General features: G+C 42.1%; 1 protein-coding gene across 6 annotated transcripts in view; it reads left to right on the top strand.

Moving 5' to 3' along the window:
• Positions 1 to 20,070, top strand: part of RUNX1T1 (RUNX1 partner transcriptional co-repressor 1) — a 139,151-nt gene that overhangs the window by 67,553 nt on the left and 51,528 nt on the right. For all 6 annotated transcript variants that reach the window (XM_072949447.1, XM_072949448.1, XM_072949451.1 and 3 more), the window contains 3 exons: positions 13,073 to 13,210; positions 15,249 to 15,490; positions 19,475 to 19,564. In XM_072949447.1, coding sequence (XP_072805548.1) covers positions 13,073 to 13,210; positions 15,249 to 15,490; positions 19,475 to 19,564 — 470 coding nt within the window. The remainder of the gene's footprint in view (positions 1 to 13,072; positions 13,211 to 15,248; positions 15,491 to 19,474; positions 19,565 to 20,070) is intronic.

The raw sequence follows: 20,070 nt of genomic DNA, 5'->3' as shown, positions 1-20,070 counted from the left end.
TTTGCTTTTTGATGTTGCCATGTGGATTCCTCCTTACTCAGGGTTTATCTTATTTTGTTAGTATGCTCTGTGCATTTGATATAGATTTTTTTTTTCCCCAAACACCTTTTGGGGGGAGGTTGTTTGTTTTTAGTTTTTTGGGGGGGTAATTAGGTTTATGTTTATTTAATTATTATTATTTTAATGGAGGTACCGAGGATTGAACCCAGGACCTCATGCATGCTAAGCATGTGCTCTACCTCTTGAGCTATACCTGCCCCCCAACCCGACATAGACTTTTAAAATGCCTCTCGACCCTCTCCTGTTCCCCACCCTTAGGGCCACCTCCACGCTGGATGCGCATCGTTTCTTGCCTAGGCTGCTGCCATCCAGCCCTCCTGCCTTTCTCCCCCTTTTTATTTTCTGCTCTCTCTCTGTACCTGTAACACAGAAATGAGCATATTGTTCAGCTGCCTACAAACCCTCAGTGCTTTCCCAGTGTCTACATTGTGAAGTCTGCCCTAGCAGTACTGGTTGCTTTGTAAGAGTCCATTCAGTTAAATTCAACAGACACTCATCTGAGCCGCTGCTGTTTGCTTGTCTGGGATTTAGTTACAGGTGCGTACTCTGCGCACCTGACAGCTTTCTGCCTAGATTCGCTGACTCTCGTCTGGATAACCATCGCTGACCACGCCCTGTGTGTGCTACCATTTTTCTGCGGCAGCTCTCGGAGCTGGCTCTGTACCTTCTTGGTCATTGGCAAATAAGACTAATTTTGATAGAGTCAAAATTTTGTGTACTTGATGATTGTTGAAGGTTTGGCTCGCTACCTGATGGGGCTTCACCTTCTGGAATAGTCTGCAGTTCGGCAGCAGCGTGTTGCATAGACGCTTTCGTTCAGTGTAAGGGCTTTTGGTGATGCCAGTGCCTTTCTCTGCTCTTCACACAAGCTGGGGTTACTTTTCTGTGTATTCAGGTGATGCGGTTTTTCCTTAGCATTTTTTTTCCAACATGATACATGTGTCGTCTATGATTGGCAGATATAATGCTGATGCAATCTCTGTATTTTAAAAAATTTTCAAAGTAACAAAAGAATTTTATATACCATGCAAGTCAAGTTACAGCTGGGCACAGGAGACCACTTCATTTTTCACAGAGTGAGCAGAAGCATGTCTGCAAACATTTTTTGAGGTAGTTGCGCTTCAGCTGTGAGTCCCGGCCTCCATCCTGAAGCCCCAGGAGGTGCAGTTCACCGCGCAGGGGGGCTGGGGTTCTCGCCGCCGCAGGGACGAGGCTCCAGTCAGGGTCCTGAGTATTTCTATCACAGTCATTCAGCAAATGTTTCGGCTGGTTGCCTGTGCCAGGGGTTTCCAGCTTGTCTTTCTTAAACAAGAGGTCCCTTTTTTTCCCAAGGAAACTTAAAAATAGATTAATGTGTAACTATTCTGGTTAAAAGTACAGTAGTTAGACCTCCCGGAAGTGGTTATTATTATTATTATTATTATTTTTAGGGTTTTGGGGGGGAGGGGGAGGTAATTAAGTTTACTCATTTATTTACCTTTTTTTCCGAGGAGATACTGGGGATTGAACCCAGGACCTCGTGTGTGCTAAGCATGTGCTCTACCACTTTGAGCTATACCCTCCCCCGCCAGGGGGCAGTTATCAGACTCAGAAGCGGAATCGCTGGAGTAAAGGTGATAACACATGTGGGAGGGATGGATGACATTTCTATGAGACAGAGGACATTTCTAGGGAGCTTATACTACAAGTGATGCCTGGAGTCTACCAGCATTCGCATGACCAGCATCCCTTTCCACCCTTTTTGAAATTAATAATTTATTTTTTCTAGCGAGAACCATCATTTGGGTACTTGTTAATATTTATAGTACTTTCTGTTGGTGGTTTGCAGGTCATCTTTGTCGAAAAATCAGCGGTTGGGTAAACTGTTTCTGGTTTCCACTCTGTTTAAGTGCACGTGCGCTGTCAGCATGAACCCTGTCATGCTTTGCCCCCGCGCAGGTAACCTGGGAGGTACTAGTTTGTCTCTGGTTGTTTTGTCAGAAATGAGCTATGCTTTCTTCCTTGATTACTCTCCCCATTCATTCAGCACCTCTTTATCCAGTGTCTGCATTTCAGGAGCTCTTCTAAATGTTGTGGAAGCTGGAGGTAACAAAACAGGTGGAAATCTCTGTGGTCACCAAGCTGACACTGGTTGGGGAAGCATTCGAAAACAAGAGACAGGTGTCCAGTACTCGCTACTTAAGTGCTACCGAGGAAGGGAAGGGAGAGTCATTGTCCCCATACAGAGATGGCCCAGACAGTTTTGAAGTTTTGTTTCTAGAAATCGTGACAGGTTAGTAGGGATCTACCTCATTCTTTTGCCCGTCTTCCATCTTAACTCAAGTTCACGCTCCTTAAAGGGCTGAGGTGGTGCTTCAGGCTGGTGTCCCTGTTCCCCGACCAGCTGCTGACGGGCTCTTTGTGGGACTGAGCCCTCGGCCTCGTTCCCGTTAGCCTGGGTACCCAGGGTTTACCCGTTACCTGGACCGAGCATGACTTCTTCTCCCGCTTCCTCAGAACTCACTTGTCTTGGCCACTGGGTTTCAAACTTTTGTTTTTCCTACCTCTTAACCATCAAAGGTTATTAACCGTCATATGTAGAAGCTCAACCTGTGGGTGAGGCCAAAGGCACTCCTTCCCCCCAGTCCCCACACTTTCAAGCTGCGTTGTCCCTCCATGGGCTTCCAGCCTGGTGGCCATCAGCCGCAGCTGTGCAGCCGTGTCACCATGGCTGTCGGGCACTTGGATGGGGCTAGTGGGACTGAGGAACTAAATTTTAAATTTTATTTAATTTTAATTAATTAAAATTTAAATAGTCACATTAACATTTAAATTAATTAAAATTTAATGGTACGGTGGTGTTGGAAGACGCATTCTAGTTGAATGCTAACTCCTAATTTAATATTTATACAGAATGTGTCTTTTTCAGTTTTCCAGATCATGTATAAAATAAGATTTGTGGGGGAAGGGTAATAGCTCAATGGTGGAGTGTGTGCTTAGCATGCACAAGGTCCTGAGTTCAATCCCCAGTACCTCCATTAAAAAAAAAAATGGGATTGGCAGATGCAAACTACTACTATGTACAGAATAGATAAACAACAAGGTCCTACTATATAGCACAGGGAACTATATTCAGTGGCTTGTAGTAACCTATACTGAAAAAGAATATGAAAAAGAATACACACACACACATATGTATAGCTGAGTCACTACGCTGTACACCAGAAACTAATACCACATTTTAAATCAACTGTACTTCAATTAAAAAAAATTTTAAAAAAAGTAACACACACAAATAAAATAAAATAACATTTGTTTTAGATGATAACAAACTCTGAAAAGTCTTACGGTAAGTTCTAGCTTGTAACCTCAGACAAATTATCCAGCACCCCTGGTTTTCAGTTCCTTCTCATAAGATAGTCACATTTGCACCTTTTCATAATGAGACTTAAAATGCAGTTGGGGACGCAGGGCATCTGGTACAGTGCCTGGTGCCTGCCTTTAGGTGGCTTACCCTAAGGTTTTTTCTTTTCTTTTCTCTTCTTTTAATTTTGCTTGTAAAGATAAAACATGCTCATTGCAGAACACTTCAATGAAAAAAAACTAAAAAGAATCTCTCTACCACCATCCATAGATAAGCAACAGAAAAAACTTGTGGAATGTGGAAAAAAATTATTTTGGATTCATAGTATATTTTGCTTTGGTTTTGAATGCACATGTGCATGACATGTGACCACCCTGATAGGCTATATATAGGTTGTATGTGTATAAAATGCCTTACAAAGTCTTTTCTAATTAAAAGGGTTTGGGAAATACGTGGTGATTACTGAAAGACATTTTAAAACTGGTGAATTCAGTAATCCACTAGTGTTTTTTTGTTTTTTGTTTTTTGCTTTTTTAAGATTTATCTTCGGTGATTTAATGTTTTCAGAATGCAGAAATTCTTTTAGGATTCTTTTAGGATGGAAAAAGATGTAGATGATTTTATCTTGAGTTAAATCCGTCAGGTCACTTGACAGTTCTAGAGTCTCAAAGTTGTGACCATAGGCAATGCCTTATTGTTACCTGAAGGCTGGGTTCACCTCTTGGTAGGTGATGAGCCAAAAGACACAGCCAAGCCAGAGACCCGGAGAAGGGAGGGCTTATTACTGGCAGCAAGTCGGGAGACCGCCAGGGACCTTTCCCAAGGCAGTGGCTCCGCAGGAGCAGCAGTGGAGAAGTTTGTAAGCTAAGGATGCACGCCTGTTCTCAGAGGGGCTCAAGCAGAGGAGAATTCAGAGACTGGGGCAGCGCTGACAGAGTCAGAGCTTTAGTTGATTGAAGTCAGGAGGGTCAGAGAGGGTCAGCATCATCTTTCCTTAGGTTCTGGGGACTTCCCACGTGGTCACCATCCTCCACCAGCTCCAGGATGCGCATCAGAGTGGGACGCATATCCCCCAGGAGGAGGGACGAGGGCACTGTTTTATCGCTGAGCTATTGCTTCTTGACTGCTTTCCTCTGTTTCTGCATTCCTTTGTTCCCTTAAGATCATTAATTACTGAGACCTGCTCAAGGCTAAGCATGGTGCCCAGGCTTAGATCACAACATGGCTTAGGCCAGAAATGGCTTCTCATATGTCAAAAAGGCACATCCTGTTCTTTTCCTCCCGGGACCCTGCACCCTATATCTGCCTACAGTGTGCCCTTATAGCAATGTGTATTCATTTAGAATATTAAGTTTGTATTAAATTTATTGAGTGTCTTCTATATGTCAGGCACTGAGCAAACTGCTGGGGATATAAAAATAAATAACATGTCATCATTGCCCTAAGTAAGGTATGATCTAGTGAGAGAGACTGACCTTGGTTCTAAATACAGTGTGATCAGAGCCATAAGATGGATCTAGAGAGCATAACAGGGAAATGTGGGGTGGTCTGGGACAGCCGGGCCAGGCAGGGTTGTGAGCACCTGTTCCTGGCTGACGTGACACTTGAATGGAGTTTTAAGGGAAAGATGGACTTAGCCAGGCCGTGGTGGGGTGAAGAATATTCTAGGAAAAGGATGCAGCGCAGTGGAAGCCTGAGTGACCCAGGGGCATTTGGAGAGCCACGGTCACTCAGTAAAGAGTTCAGAGGCGGGGTGTGGACGGGAGCCAGGTCAGTCACAGAGGTCTTTCTGTGCCCTACTGAGGCTCATGGACTTGATGCTTAACATTATAAAAGGTCTTTGGATGTGATTTGGAGAATGGACCAGAGGTGAGCTGTCAGGTCAGGGAGTCTGTTCAGTGGGTTGCTGGTGAGGCAGGTGAGAGATGATTGTTGTAGACACAACGGCGGCTGGTTGGTGATGGGCCAGTGAGCCGCTGATGTGGGTTGGCGAGAGAATTTACCGGAGATGAAGGATGAGACTAGGAGTTTGTTAGGGGTATGCTACCGTAGACAACAGCGGGCTGCACAGAAGAGTGGTGTCTGCGTGAGCCCCGAGGGCCGGTTGCTGGGGTGTTTTATAAGGTCGGGTCACAAGGTGCCTGATCGGCTTGTGCACAGAGTCTCTGATTGGTTGTAGGTGAGGTAAGAGGTTTGGGGTCCATGAAAGGCAGCGGAGTTTGTGACTGATAAGGTGGCAGCCTGAGCGCTGGTGAGGTTGGCATTCCCTAGGGCTATTAGTTGGTTAGGGCAAGCACCCCCAGTGAAGAGTGTGCTTTCTCTGCTGAGGGATCGCAGACAGACATCTGAGCGCCCAGAAATGGGGGCCGTTGGACTTTGAAGGACGTCAGTGGGCCCCATGATGGTGGGTGATGAGGGCTTGAATTCGGGCTGTTGAAATGAGCAGCACCCTGGATAATCGGTTTCAGAACTTGGAAGGGATTTTAGGGTTAGAGTTATCAACTGGAGTCATCCGCAGAATGGCCCTGATGTGACTGTCACTGCACAAATAAAGTCTGAGGAAGAGGTGTAGAGTGAAAGTTTGAAGAGAAACATCAGGGGGGAAATCGCAGTGGTCATCACAGAGCCGGAGGAAGGTGAGCCTTGAAAAGAGACTGAGAAGAAGCACGAGGAAGGCCTGGGAAAAATCAGGGGATGTCAGACGCCTGGAATCCTGGGGACGAGGTTTCAAGGAGGAGGAAGTGGTGAAGATGCTACAAAGACGCCAGGTCAAGGATACAAATGTTTCTTGGATTTGTCATAAAGAGACAATGGAGAAGAGTGTCCATGGGAGTTAGGAAGATACACTGATGCTGCATGCGAGGGTCATTTTAGTCAGGAGTCTTCAGTCTCAGCTGAAAAGTCAACTCGAATTAGGTTTTAGGCAAAAAAGGGGCCGATTGACTAGGATGTTTGAAGATCCAAACTGTAAGAATTTGAGAGGGTCCAGTGGAACGAGGAACTTTCAGATCCTTTTCCGGAGAATCTCTTGCCACTTCTTTGTTTCTTTCTGCCTGTTACTTGTCTTCTTCTCACCGCAGTCCTGCTGCCTAGACTTGGAGGGCAGATGTTCACCTCTGTATTGGGGTCATTTTTCCTTTCTTCAATTCTGAAGATAAAAACCTTGGGGGGAGTGGCTGAGATTGTCCGCGTTGGACCAAGTGCTGTGCCTGGGCCAGCTGCTGGGATCTTGGGGATGAGAGCATGAGAGAACATGGCGACTCCCAAGGAAGTTATGAGAGTAGAGGGCGTGGAGGGAAGCTTTCTAGGCAGACAGTCTTTTTTTTTTTTTTTTTTTTTTTTTTTTTAGAGCAGTTTCAGGTTCATAGCAGAATTGAGCAGAAAACACAGAGTTCGCACAGAGCCCTCCCCACCCACACATACATATTCCCCGACCCCCAACATTCCTCATCAGTGTGGCACATTTGGTACAATTGATGAACCAACATGGACACATTATTATCAACCAAAGTCCACAGTTGACATGAGGGCTCACTCTTGATGTTGTACATTCTATGGGTTTTGACAAATGCATAATGACATGTAGCCACCACTGTAGTATTATACAGAATAGTTTCATTGCTCTAAAAAAATCCCTTGTGCTCCATCTATTCATTCCTCCCTCCCTCTCTCTCCTCAAACCCCTGGAAACCATGATCCTTTTGTTGTTTCTGTAGCTGTTAGGCAGACAGTCTTGTAGGTGTCCACTCCAAGTATAGGTAAGTGGAATGGGAAATAGGAAGGTGAGTGTAGATTACTCTTTCAGGAACCTTGGCTGTGACAGTGAGTGTTTTGTTGGTAACTAAATAGGGACAGTTGGACATTGGCAAGGTTATTTTATAACCAAATCATTGATGGAGGTTTATTAATGAGGATTCAAAATGCATTTGAAAACAAGAGATAGATGTTACTTTTAATGTTTATGGGGAGAAAATTTCTGTGCAGACATATTCTTGTGTACAAAGAAATTTTTAAGTGAACAGAGGAAGTCTGGTTATAATCACCAATTCCAAAATAATTTTATTTGTGGTCACTTTATTGCAGATCTGTTTTCTCTGGATGGTCTCCTGTGTTTGAGATGATCTTAAGCCATATCTGTAGAAAGAAACCAGGACATATTAGAGTCTGCAAAAGATCCTTGAGGTCATGTGTTCCAAGACGCTTAGACTCCAAAGAGGTGAAGGAATCACAGATACAACAGTGCCTATCAGAAGAAGAGGAGCTGTTGTCTCCTTGGGTTTCTGTTTAGAGAGTGAGGAAGTCTTTCCTAGAACCTTCTTCCATAGCCCTCCCTTCATGACCCACTGTCCAGAATTGGAGCACAACACGCTTCTGAAACCTGTTGCTGGAAAAGGGAAAGTGATAACCTCGTTCATGTGAAACAAGGAGGATCTGCCCCTGAGAACCGTGCACCTGAGGAAAGTCGGGGCTCCCCGGCGGGGAAGGCGGGGGAAGGGCTGTGAGTAGGGGCCCTGCAGGGTCTGCGGCTTGAGGCACGGTCAAGAGCTCGCCATTTATTTGTATTTTATCCTGTGGTCAGTGAGGCACTCCCGAAGGTTTTAAATCAGGGAATAGATCGGGTCGGGTTTGTGTTTCAGAAATAATCATCTTCATAAAACAGCTGTGATCAGACATGAGGTAGTGGGCCATTCTTACCCTTGCCTGAAACCCACAGTAGTTGGCTGCAGAGTTGAATTGATGGTGGGGTTTCCAGTATCTTCCCATATTACCTGCATTCCGGTCTCTTGTCATATATTTATATGCTGTCGATCGTTCTGTGTGTGTCTTTGGCCATGAAATTAGGGTTGGTGATATCCTTGGATTAGCTGTAATCCGGGAAGTGGGTTTGTAAAAAGTCAGGAGTGTAATCATCCTTCTTATAACCTTGATGATGTTTATTTTTTAAATGCCTTCCTCAGGATGCATTTTTAAAAATTGCTGTCAAGTTGCTTACTGTTTTCACTGATTGGGGTGTTGGGGTGTGTGACACACGTACACGTATACAACTGTTGTACAGATGGGCTGTGGTAAATGCTGAAAGAGGGGTGGGGGGAGCCTGATGTGGTTGGCAGCTGGGCAGCTGGGGAGAGCCGTAGGAGTGTGTGGGGTCTGTAAAGGGCAGCAAGTAATGGACATGACGGGACAGGTTCTTTGAGATAAAGGAAAGAACAACGTGAAAAAGAAAGGCAAAAAAGCCAAGGAGTAACACCAAGGTGCCCTGTATGGACAGAACGTAGACTTGGGGGAAAGACATTGGAAATAAAGCCATGAATGGATCACGGAGAGGAAGGCCGAAGAGAAGGGGGCTCACGCGTGCTGGACCTCATAGGACAGGCCCTGTGCCCAGGTCCTGATGAGGGAGACGGCTGTACCCCATTTCTATGAGGGTCTGAGGCTCAGGAGAACCAACTTGCCTGACTGCTCATTGCCAACAGTTAGAGAGTCTACATTTGCAACCAAGTCTGTCTTAACTTGGTAGTTCTCCTGCTACAATGTGCTAAATATCCCTCCCACTGTCTCGCTACATCCTGCTTAACATGTTAGCATCTGACTTTTGTTCTCAGGCATTGTTGATGGGTTCTGAGCGGGAATGAACCCCTCCAGAGGTGTTTATCGGGGAGATGAGGTGGTGGCCTTGTGGAGGCTGGATGGCTAACGACACTGGAGGCACTAAATGACTCTGCTGTCAGAACCATGTTTTCCGGAGAACTGAAGATCAAGTTCTGTACCCAGTTTTGTTCCTTCCTGGCTGCCTTTCCACTAACAGGACACTGGTTCCACTTGGGCTTAGGCCTCTTTCGTGCCCACCTTCTTGCTTCCTTAACCAACAACTTATTCAAATAAGACTAACTCTGGACTGACTACTAACTGACCAAGAAGTTCCTCAATCCGTAACACCTCGGACGCAAAGATGTTTCTTCTATTAAAATTGACATGATGAGCTCTGATAGAAAATGTTGTATCATTCATTATGCCAGTACCGAACTCTTGCGTTTTTTCACCAGTCATCTCCAGAAGGTAAACAGGGGAAATGTCGAATGCTTGTTCTTTATACTTTAAAAACACAGCTGGAACTGTTTGAACTAACTGAAAGTAAAAATAAGTTCCATGGCAGATTACGCCGTATCTTTTCTTTGCACATTAAAAAAAAAAGAAAGAAAGAAAAGGAAATGGAAAACATACCATACTTCTAGAAGGCCCTGCCATTGAATTGGATATTGGAATGATATCGGCGGTGTATTTATATCTGCCACATTTTCTCCCACACATCAGCCATCTTTGGCACACATGTGTTGGATATTTGCCATGTGAGTTGAAAAGTTACCACATAGCGAAGATCTCGTTGAGAAGTGTTGTGAATCATTTTGGTAGAAATAATGTCAGTTCTTTTAATTATACATATCTTACTGATCTGCCAGAGGTCAGTTGGACTTTTTTCTTTTACTATTTTGTGTCAGTCTTTCAATAAATGTCAGCATTTCCCTACAGCAACTAAAAATAGAAATTACATATAAGACTAGTGTAATTTTCATGAACTTAAAAAAATTACATAAGAAATATAACTTAATGTTGGTTTTACTCCATCTTCTAATTTGAAATGGAGTGAAATGCTTCTATGGTTAAATCATAGCTCCTTTGCTGTTTGCTATAAAAGTTTCAAGAATATATATTTCAAAATGTGTGTGTGTGTTTTTTTTAAATAATACAAAACAAATGCAGCAGAACTCAGCATACTTGAAACACATTTTCTGAATTTATCGTAAATCTCTACCCCAGAAGGTTTTTGTGTGTATGGCTTAGGCCTGGCTGGTTATTTCACCATCTATCTCAATCCTGGATTGATTGCACTGAACAGCACAGAATGAATCACATATGGTCCCACTTTGTCTAGGTTTGTAAGACCTCTGGGTTGGAACTCCATTTGATCAGAGCGAAGCTAACTATCGCAGAGATTTGGCTAAGGTCAAAATCGTATGTATATATATTCCAGTTAGAATGTGTGTATTCCTGTTGGAAGTAGTGGTGTTTTGCTGTTCGTTGACTCAATGGTTATTGCTTCTAAAATACTGATGATATTTCAAGAAGTTAAAAAAAAAGTTCATCTCCCTTTTATAATGATTGTTGTTATTAAATTCTGGATAGGAATCATGTTACCTATGTGGACTATGACAGGTATTCAAAATGTATGAAGATAAAATTTATGAATATATCAAAAATCTTTCTAAAACTGGACAGAAGAAGATCGAAATACAAAGCTTACCTTAAAAGAACTGAAAGAGGAAACCCATTGTCACCTTTGTAGTTTCTTATTCTCTCTTTTTTTTTTTTCTCTGTGTGCTATTTTAAAAAGAGTAAAGTGGATTTAAGATACATTTTCAAGCTTAGGTATTACCCCAAAAATACATCAAGATGAGTGGGGTGGGGCCTCTGGCCGCCAAGGTCCCACTTTTAGGGGTAGGTGAAGGTGTCCAGGCTAACTTCCTGCCTCTTCAGACCCCTTTGCTCCCTGCTTTGAGCTTTTCCCTCTTTCTGATCTTTCCCTTATTGCTTTATTTATTTATTTTTGGCCAGCCCTCCTCCCCCCTCCCGCCGGGCAACCACGTGCTTGGGATCTGTGTGTCTGGACTGCCTTCTCTAACAGTTCAGCCTGAGTGTCAGCGGAATGAAAACCAGATGGACCAGCAGTTTCCCACTGTTATCTCCCAGCCGACTCTGGCAGGGCCCCCTCTAGCCCTCCTTCCTTGGCATGACAGAAATATTTGCCTTTATTTAGGGAGACTCGGATTCGCTGCCCTTACCTCTTCCCTGAGCTGCAACACAAGCGGAAAGCTATTTATTCCCCTTGTGGCTGAGGTGGGGCGAGGTGAGTAGACCGTGCACCGACTTTAACCTCTTGAAGAAGTCGTTTTAAACCTTCCTAACTTCTGTATTTTTCTAGAATAAGTGATTTATTGATAACTGGTTGTTAAATGCTCTGGGATAGCAATACGAAGACAGATTTTTAATAGTAAGTTACAGGCAGAGATGCTCTTCCTGTGTGTCTTACCATCACCTCACTCGGAACTCTTACTGTGGGGCCAGTCCCTGCTCCTGGGCCAGCAGCAGACTGACGCCGCCCTGATGCTGTTAACGCGATCATCATTCAGAATGTTCTTATGGAATGATGGTTACTTTCAGTCTCTTCCTGGATCTTCCCTAATAAGATACCAACGTTATTTTGACTTTCAGTTGTTGTGTTCGGTTGCAACCCAAGTCTTATAAAATTGCTTTGAATAAAGGTGAGGTAGATTTAGAATGGTCATAGTAGTAATTTGGGCTTTTCATTTCCTTTTAATAAGTGACTTAAGTAATTCTGAGTTTTTTTTTTTTTCACGGTGGTGTTCATAATATTTTAAAAGATCGATCCTTTATTACTAGTCTCTGTTTCTTTACTTTTCAAAAAGTCCAAATGAGAGATACCTTTGCCTAAGGCTGCAAGAGGTGCCTGAAAAACATTTTTGGGGTGTGCTTGTGTATATGTGTACACGTTTGTAGAAATTTAGATCTAAAGAAAGTAAATAGCTTTCTTTTCTTTTCTTTTCTTTTTTTTTACTGGCAGTCTGTTTCTTTGAGTAGATTAGATTGAGAAAAGAAAAGCTGAAAGTTCCAAGGGAAAAATATACTTAGTCTATAACAGTTCTGAAGTGCAAATGTTCATTATTGGGTAATCAGGAAGCTTTTCTCAAACTGTCACACAGTCATGAAAAAATATTAGGAGGGTCTTGAGTTCCTTTTAGTTCTCACTTTGAGTACTTCTCCATTTTTTTTAAGGGGGGAGGTAATTGGGTTTATTTATCTTTAGAGGAGGTACTGGCGATTGAACCCAGGACCTCGTGTGTGCTAAGCATGCGCTTTACCACTCGAGCTGTACTCTGCCCACCTGCTTCTCCATTCTTTGCCATTAATTGAAGTCTTGGTGTCATATTTTCAAAATGGTGGATCATAAACTCACAGATTCTAAGTAAATAATAACTTCACTTCATTGTGTGACATTTGGCATTTATGTAGTGGTGATTTTTCAAACAGGTCAGAAAAAAAGGGAAGTAAGAGGTATATCCAGGAGACATAGCCTGTTTCGTCTGTTAGGCTGGAAAACTCAGCATGGAAAGGGGATGGCAGGTGTTACAAGCAGTCATTGCAAAACACCGGCTCCTACCACCATTCCACCTGCATAACAGAGCTTCAGATTGTGTTATTTCTGAGGGGCTCATCTCCCCCTCCACTTCCTCATCTATTTTTTACCTTTTGCTAATGTTGGCTTCAGCTTCAAGGGAAGTTGTGCTGTTGCATATAACACCACCACGGTAGCATCTGCCCAAGCCAGAAATAACAATAGGATGTAAAATTAACCTGTTAGAAATGAGGTCCTGCCATCTGTGCTGCACCTTCTTAAGTGAGGTTTGGATGATAAAGTCCTGATTTAAGCATCAGTAGATAAGCCTGTTTTACTGATAGAAGATGTTGGATTTCTTCTGTTGCCTGGCTTGTAAAAGAGATGAACCCCATTTATAAAACTGATGTGCTTAAAAAAAAAAAAAAACTGAGGTGCTTAAGGAGTGAAATAACGTTGATCATGGTGGCGTCCTCCAGATCGGACTGAGAAGCACTCCACGATGCCAGACTCACCTGTGGATGTGAAGACCCCGTCCAGGCTGACTCCTCCCACGATGCCACCTCCCCCGACGACTCAAGGAGCTCCCAGAACCAGTTCATTTACACCAACAACATGTGAGTTGACATTTCTGCATTTCCTGTTTCCATTTTAAAGGTCAAGTTAAAAAGTTTTATTCCTTCAAATAAAAATGAAAGAAGAGTAAGATCCAGCATCACTGTATTAGTCAGAAATGAAGGACTTCGCCCCTTCCAGCCCCCCCGCCAAAATAATTTGTTTGCCACTGAAGAGGTATTGGGACAGACGTATCACATCTTAGGTATAATTTATATGACTCCGTGTTTGCCTGCCTGTTCATTAGTGTTTCAAAGTTGTGCTCTGTTGTGATTTCGGCAGGTGAACACTGCACTTGGTCTGCAACTTCAGTCATTACCACTCTAAATTCTCCTTGCTTTAGTTTGTTCATTTTTGCTTGGAACATGTTAACATGCTCTAATTATTTCCAGGTGACTTCTGATCTCAATCCCATTTTCTTCCATTATTTACAAATAATGTTAAAGTCTAACATCCTTAAGGTAAAAGGGGGGGATCGTTCTATGCAACAGTTGCATACAGAAAACTTTCTGAAGTAAGGAGCATCATTCTTGTCTTAAAACCTGCCAGACGTTTTTAAACCTTTATTCCATTCTGGCTTGTCTCAGGCCTTAAATTCTGAATCAATGGAGTGTATTGCTTTTTGTGTCAACCGAGGAAAGGATGGAAGGTTCTGACAGAATAGTAACTTCCCTTTCTTTCCTGTATTTTCCAGTAAGGGCAGCAGATAGCATTGGGTTGTTTGTTTGTTTGTTTGTTTTTTATCAATCTGAAAGTCCTGGTTAAAGTATAATCAAAGACCTGTGAAACTAATAAATGCTATCAGTTGCAGACAACACTGCTTACAGACCACGTGCCATGAATCTATGTATTAATAAAAAGTAACTAACAGGCAAAAATAGATTCATGGGGTTATAAGCAACAGGCAAAATACGCATGGAAGTCTAGTTATGCAGTGTCACAGTGCCATTTAAAAGACCTTTCGAAATGTATGAGGAGCTGCACGGTGCACAACCGTGCCAAGTTGTAACCCTGTCTTCTTGTATTTAGTGTGTTGTCACCCAAAGCTGCAGTTATAGGCACATGCCTCCTGTGAGAAGTCCTAGGGAGACGCCATTTCTTGGCAGGATGCTGTGGTGCTCATTTGGGACAAGAGACCACTTTACAATCTTGAAACTTTTAAAAGATAATGCAGTACTTAAAACATTTTCAGAATCTTGTTGGAGGTAGTGTATCAAATTTACATAAAAGTGATTTGATTATTTGATAAAGATCTAACCTGATAAAGTCAACATTTTCTTTAGTGAGACTTGCGTAATTTTTTCTGGCTTAGTTCTTAGATTCTCACCTTAACATTAAAAATTTTATCAGATGAATTTACTAAATTACCACCAATCCGTGCTATTAGTTGGATTGAGATCTCCCCTTTTGATTTCTTGAAATAACTCCTTGATAATTACCATATCCGTTGTGGCTTCTTATATAAAATTTGTGTTTTCCCTTACAAAGTGGTTAAGAAATATGAGGGGGAGAAAATAGCCTTCTAATTGGGTGGTATAAGGTTAAAACTTGAAAGTCCCATTTCTATAAACACAGCTGTCAGTTGTGTGTACAAACCATGATTAAAAATGTCCAGCGATAAATTTAGTCTCCGCCAAATGTACACTTACTCCAGGGGAGCAGTTTGGAAAGGCGTAGTCCTGTTGTCCTGATGGAAGCCCGCGGCGACACAAGGCTGACGTCCCAAACGCTGTCTGTTCTGGGTTTGAAACGGTTCAGGTGGCTGGCGTGTGTGCGCCTGGGGCGGGGCTGCACCTGGCTTACTCCCGTCTGCCACCAGCTTCTGTGCAGAGTGTCCGCCCGTGAGGAGCCCTCCCATTAGTTAGGGAGGGTCGGAGTCCCCGGGAATCCCGTGAAGTCAAAAGCATCTCACCAGGTAGACCCAACAGCGTATAAGTCACAGAGCCCACCAGGCTGGAAGCGAAGGAGACTAGCTGGGATTTCCTGGTGCGGTGTTCTCCGTAAGTTCATTTCTTCTTTCTGATTTTGTGCCCTGGACAGTAACTAACGGCACGAGCCACTCGCCCACAGCCTTGAATGGTGCCCCCTCGCCGCCCAATGGCTTTAGCAACGGGCCCTCGTCCTCGTCCTCGTCTTCTCTGGCCAACCAGCAGCTGCCCCCGGCCTGCGGCGCCCGGCAGCTCAGCAAGCTGAAACGGTTCCTCACCACCTTGCAGCAGTTTGGCAATGACATCTCGCCAGAGATCGGAGAGAGGGTCCGCACCCTCGTGCTGGGACTGGTGGTAAGCACCCGGACACCGGCCCGCTCCGGGGTGGGGGGGTCATGATGCAGCCTCCCTTCTCACAGCTGTTCTGTCCTGGCAGTTTCTGCACATGGAGACCGCAGGCAGCGCTGACAATTCTGTCGTAGCAAGGGTTTCAATTCTGCATTCGGTGTTGACCCCACCATGATTTCTTTGACTGTTTGACTGATGAAGATATGGTTATAAACTTGTTGTTGTTGTGTTATCTTGGCCATCAGTATATGTGTGTGTGTGTGTGTGTGTGTGTATAAAATTTAATAAGTATATCCTCCCGGCATGGCTAGCATCTTCCAACAATGACAGCATGTTTTTGTTATGTTAATGATTTGCTTCATGTAATTGGGTGCTTATTGTAGCTTAGTTGCTTTGGGGGACTTTTATTATCAGCCTAGATGAGCAGTCATTTATAAGAAGGAACACATAATTCTTTTATGTTTTCATTTTTAAGGCTAATAACCTTAAAAAAATGTAAGATATACATGGCATAAAATTTACCATCTTAACCTCTTATGAGCATGCAGTTCAGCAACACTTAAGTATATCCGCACTGTTGTGCAGCCATCATTGCTGTTCGTCCCAGGACATTTTCATCACCTCAGGCTGAAGTGTTACCCATCAAACAGTATTACTTTGGTTTCTCCACCCACCCCTCGATCCCTGGTGACCATTGTTTTTTTAAAAAACAGTTTTCTTCTATAGGTAGAATTACTAAAATCATTAATTTGAGAATAGAAGTGTTGATTTTGGCACATTCTGTACATTGTCACACTGGAAATTAGAACTTTTTTTTTTTGGCAATCTAAATCATTTTTACATGTACTGTGATTTTTCTATATAAGCAGAGGATTTTCATTTAGGAAGGTGATTTTCCCATAGCACACTGAGTCAGAGAGAAGCTATGAGTCATGTATTCAGGCTTTTCATGATCCAGGCTTACAGAGGAACTGAAATTCAGATGATGGGACACAGTTCCTTTTTTCCTGATACAGAAATTTTTTTTTTTTTGTACATGGACTTGGATGGGCCACGCCACATCAGTTGTGTTTCACAAAAGAAGTTCTCCTGGTGAGAGTCTAGTGCAGTATATATGCTTCAAATCACAGAATCTCACGTGTGACAGATTTTGCAGTTCAACTTTTAACCCTTCCCTCCCTTGCCTCCACACTTGAAGAGCAAAAAGCCTTTCCCATTTCCCACAGTTGGTCAGCCTCACCTCGTGCGGTCCGGGACGGGAGGTGGTTGTGACAGACGTGTGTCAGCGTACAGCAGTTACTTCTGGCAATCTCTGATCTTTTCCTTTTTATTCATTCCTGAGTTTTGTGTAAAGTGTTTTCGACTCATACAAAGTTACATCAACCAACCACAAAGTAAATCCAAAGTAGTAATTGTATCAAATGAGTGGCCAATATGTTGTTACTAGTAAAAAAAAAATTTTTTTTGTAAACTGCTTTATAAATTTATGTTTTTTAATAATGGTTTCTATAATTTCAAGTGCAGAAAAATTTAGTTGCTTTAAGTTGATTTTTTTTCCCCCACATATTAAGTGGCAGATACTTGAGGGCAATATTTTAAGATACTTATCTAAAGACTTTCTGGAGATAAGTTAGGGAAAGGTAGGAATTAATAGTGCTTTGCATATCTTAGGTGGGTATTGCACATTTGTCAAATGATGCATGAAGAGAGAATGAATTTTGTTTGAGCATTTGACTGCAAGCTTTTACACATGTCATTTTATTTATACACATTTTGCATGTGGGGAAACTGAGGTTTACAAAAGAAAAATATATGAGGCCATCCAACTGGTAGTGACAGGCCTACGATTTGAACTCAGGTTCATAATGAGTCACATTATGCTGTTATTTAGATGGACTTAAGGCAGACTGGTATGTCTTTAAACACAGCTGGTGTGGCTTGAGAAAGTGAGCCACAGAAGCGAAAATGAAAGGTAAAAAAAATGGACTCTCTCATCTCTGTTGCTACATATAGGAAGTTAGTGTTTTTTCATAGCTCATGGAAAGATGTTTTGAGTTTGGGGATGTAAAAAACTTAGAACTTGGTGCCTGCATACTTCATCATAAAAGAAAAGGAACTTGTATAAAAAAGTCTGTGGAACAATATTCTAATGGTGTAAGTCACGAATGTCCCAATTTTGTCAGATGTGAAGATAATTGAAGGGTTGAGGAAGCTGAGACTGAAGTTTACAGTTGTGATTCTTAGGGACCAAGGAAAATGTACCAAAGTGGTTAGTTGACTCAACACCTTACAATAGGTTGGTTGTCTACTAAGTAGATGCTTTTAAAATGCACGTTACCTCTTAGTTTAAGGAACCTCCACACTGTTCTCCATAGTGGCTGCACCAGTTTACATTCCCCCCAACAGTAAAAGGGTTCCCTTTTCTCCACACCCTTTCCAGGATTTATTGTTTGTAGATTTTTTTAATAATGGCCATTCTGACTGGCATGAGGTGATAACTTCATTGTAATTTTGATTTGTGTTTCTCTAATAATTAGTGATATTTAGCATCTTTTCATGTGCCTGTTGGCCATCTGTGTGTAGTTACCATATGATCTTGCAATCCCGCTCCTAGGCGTATACCCAGAGAAAATGCTAATTCAACAAGATACATACACCCCAGTGTTCAAAATATCACTGTTTACAATAGCCAAGACATGGAAGCAATCTAAATGGATGGATAAAAAAGATGTGGTATATGGACAGTGCACTACTACTCCACCATGAAAAAGAATGGAATGATGCCATATGCAACAACATGGATGGACCTAGAGATTACCATCCTAAGTGAAGTCATACAGAGAAAGACAAATATCCTGTGATATATATCACTTACATCACTTATGTGTGGAATCTAAAAAAAAAAAAAAAGTGATACAAATGAACTTATTTATAAAACAGAAAGAGACTCATGGACATAGAAAACTTATGGTTACCAAAGGGGAATGGGTGGGGAGGGATGAATTAGGAGTTTGGGATTAACAGACGTGCATACTACATATAAAATAGATAAACAACAAGGACCTACTATACAGCATAGGGAACTATATTCAGTATTGTAATAACCGATAATTGGAAAGAATCTGAAAAAGAATGCGTATATGTATATGGCTTTGATACATACATGAGACTAACACATTGTAAATGAACTATACTTTAATAAAAATAAAATGTTCAAAAAATCAAGTGAAAAAAAAAATGCATGTTACCTACGGTAGGATACAAACCTGAGTGTTGAGGGCTTGTTTTTATGGGGTAGGTTAGGAGTGAATTTGAGTTATTTTGTGCAGCCTGTTTTGGGTTGGGCAATACACATTGCCTCTAGGATAAATGGAGTATCTTTGATAACTGGGGAATGTTTTCATCCTTTAAGACTAAGTGACTCAGAGAAGGCTCAGACCTTCTTGTTGGCTTCATTAACACAGCACACTACCCAACTCAGCTGTTCATCCCAAGCAAAGATGCTCTGGTGAGCAAAGAGAGAATGCAAAGTGGAAAGACAGGAGGAGAAGAGTAAGTACACCAGCAGGAATAGTGATGTGACGTGTGTGGAGTGAACTGAGAGAGGCTGCCACTTGCCTTTGGCCTTGAATTGATCCGGATACATCTGAATGTGTTTATTTTCCATAAAGATAGTGTTAGAAGTTTCTTCAGAATTGCAGAGACTTCTGACAATTAAACTATGCTAAGCTCCTTGCACATTATTCTCAAAATAGCAATGCAAACGTGATTCATTTTCAGATGCAATTAGTAGCGGTAGGCAGTATAATAAACTATAGTACGTGATCTTTTATTGGTAAAGCCAAAAGATTTTATAAAGAAAAAACTGCTTTCTGTATGCGTGTCTACTGGTTGTCACACTGTGTTGTAACAATATTAGTAATTTGTTAGTTTTGGTGTTTTTATTTACCAAGAGACAAATGCATTTATAATACATATTTTCTCCCACAGAACTCTACTTTGACAATTGAAGAATTTCATTCCAAACTGCAAGAAGCTACGAACTTCCCACTGCGACCTTTTGTCATCCCATTTTTGAAGGTACTACCCAGCCCACTGCTCGGGAAAGTATTTCAAACTGCGTTGTTGCTAGGGCACAACAGAGTCTCTTTTTAGGAGGGGTCAGAACATTTAAGGGTGCTTTGACTTAGTTTAATGGATGAAAACCATCTGAACAGATATGGTTATATGGTTTTATGATCACTTCTGAAAAAGTTGTAAAATTAGAATACAGAGTGTTTTGTACGGTTAAGTTCGGAGAAGGGTTGAGCGATCTCTTTGAATAAAGGTTTTATTTGTTTTTTGATTATCTGAGATATGAGTTATATTTTACATTTTGCCAGTCTTTAGAATGAACGGAAGATGGGTGGTGCATTTTAGTTTTTCAGTTTCTTTATCTTTCTAATTTTATTTTCACAAGAACCTAATGGGATTGAAAGAACAGATCCTCATTCCTTCGGCCAATGAAGAGACTAGGAATAAGTGAGAGCAGGGGGTGCCCACTGGAGTGTTGACTGAGGTGTGGGGGTTAGAAATGTTTTTTAATT

The sequence above is a fragment of the Vicugna pacos genome, chromosome 25 (genome assembly GCF_048564905.1).
Source record: "Vicugna pacos chromosome 25, VicPac4, whole genome shotgun sequence".
Taxonomy (NCBI): Eukaryota; Metazoa; Chordata; class Mammalia; order Artiodactyla; family Camelidae; genus Vicugna; species Vicugna pacos.
This window is presented reverse-complemented; position numbering and strand designations above follow the sequence as displayed.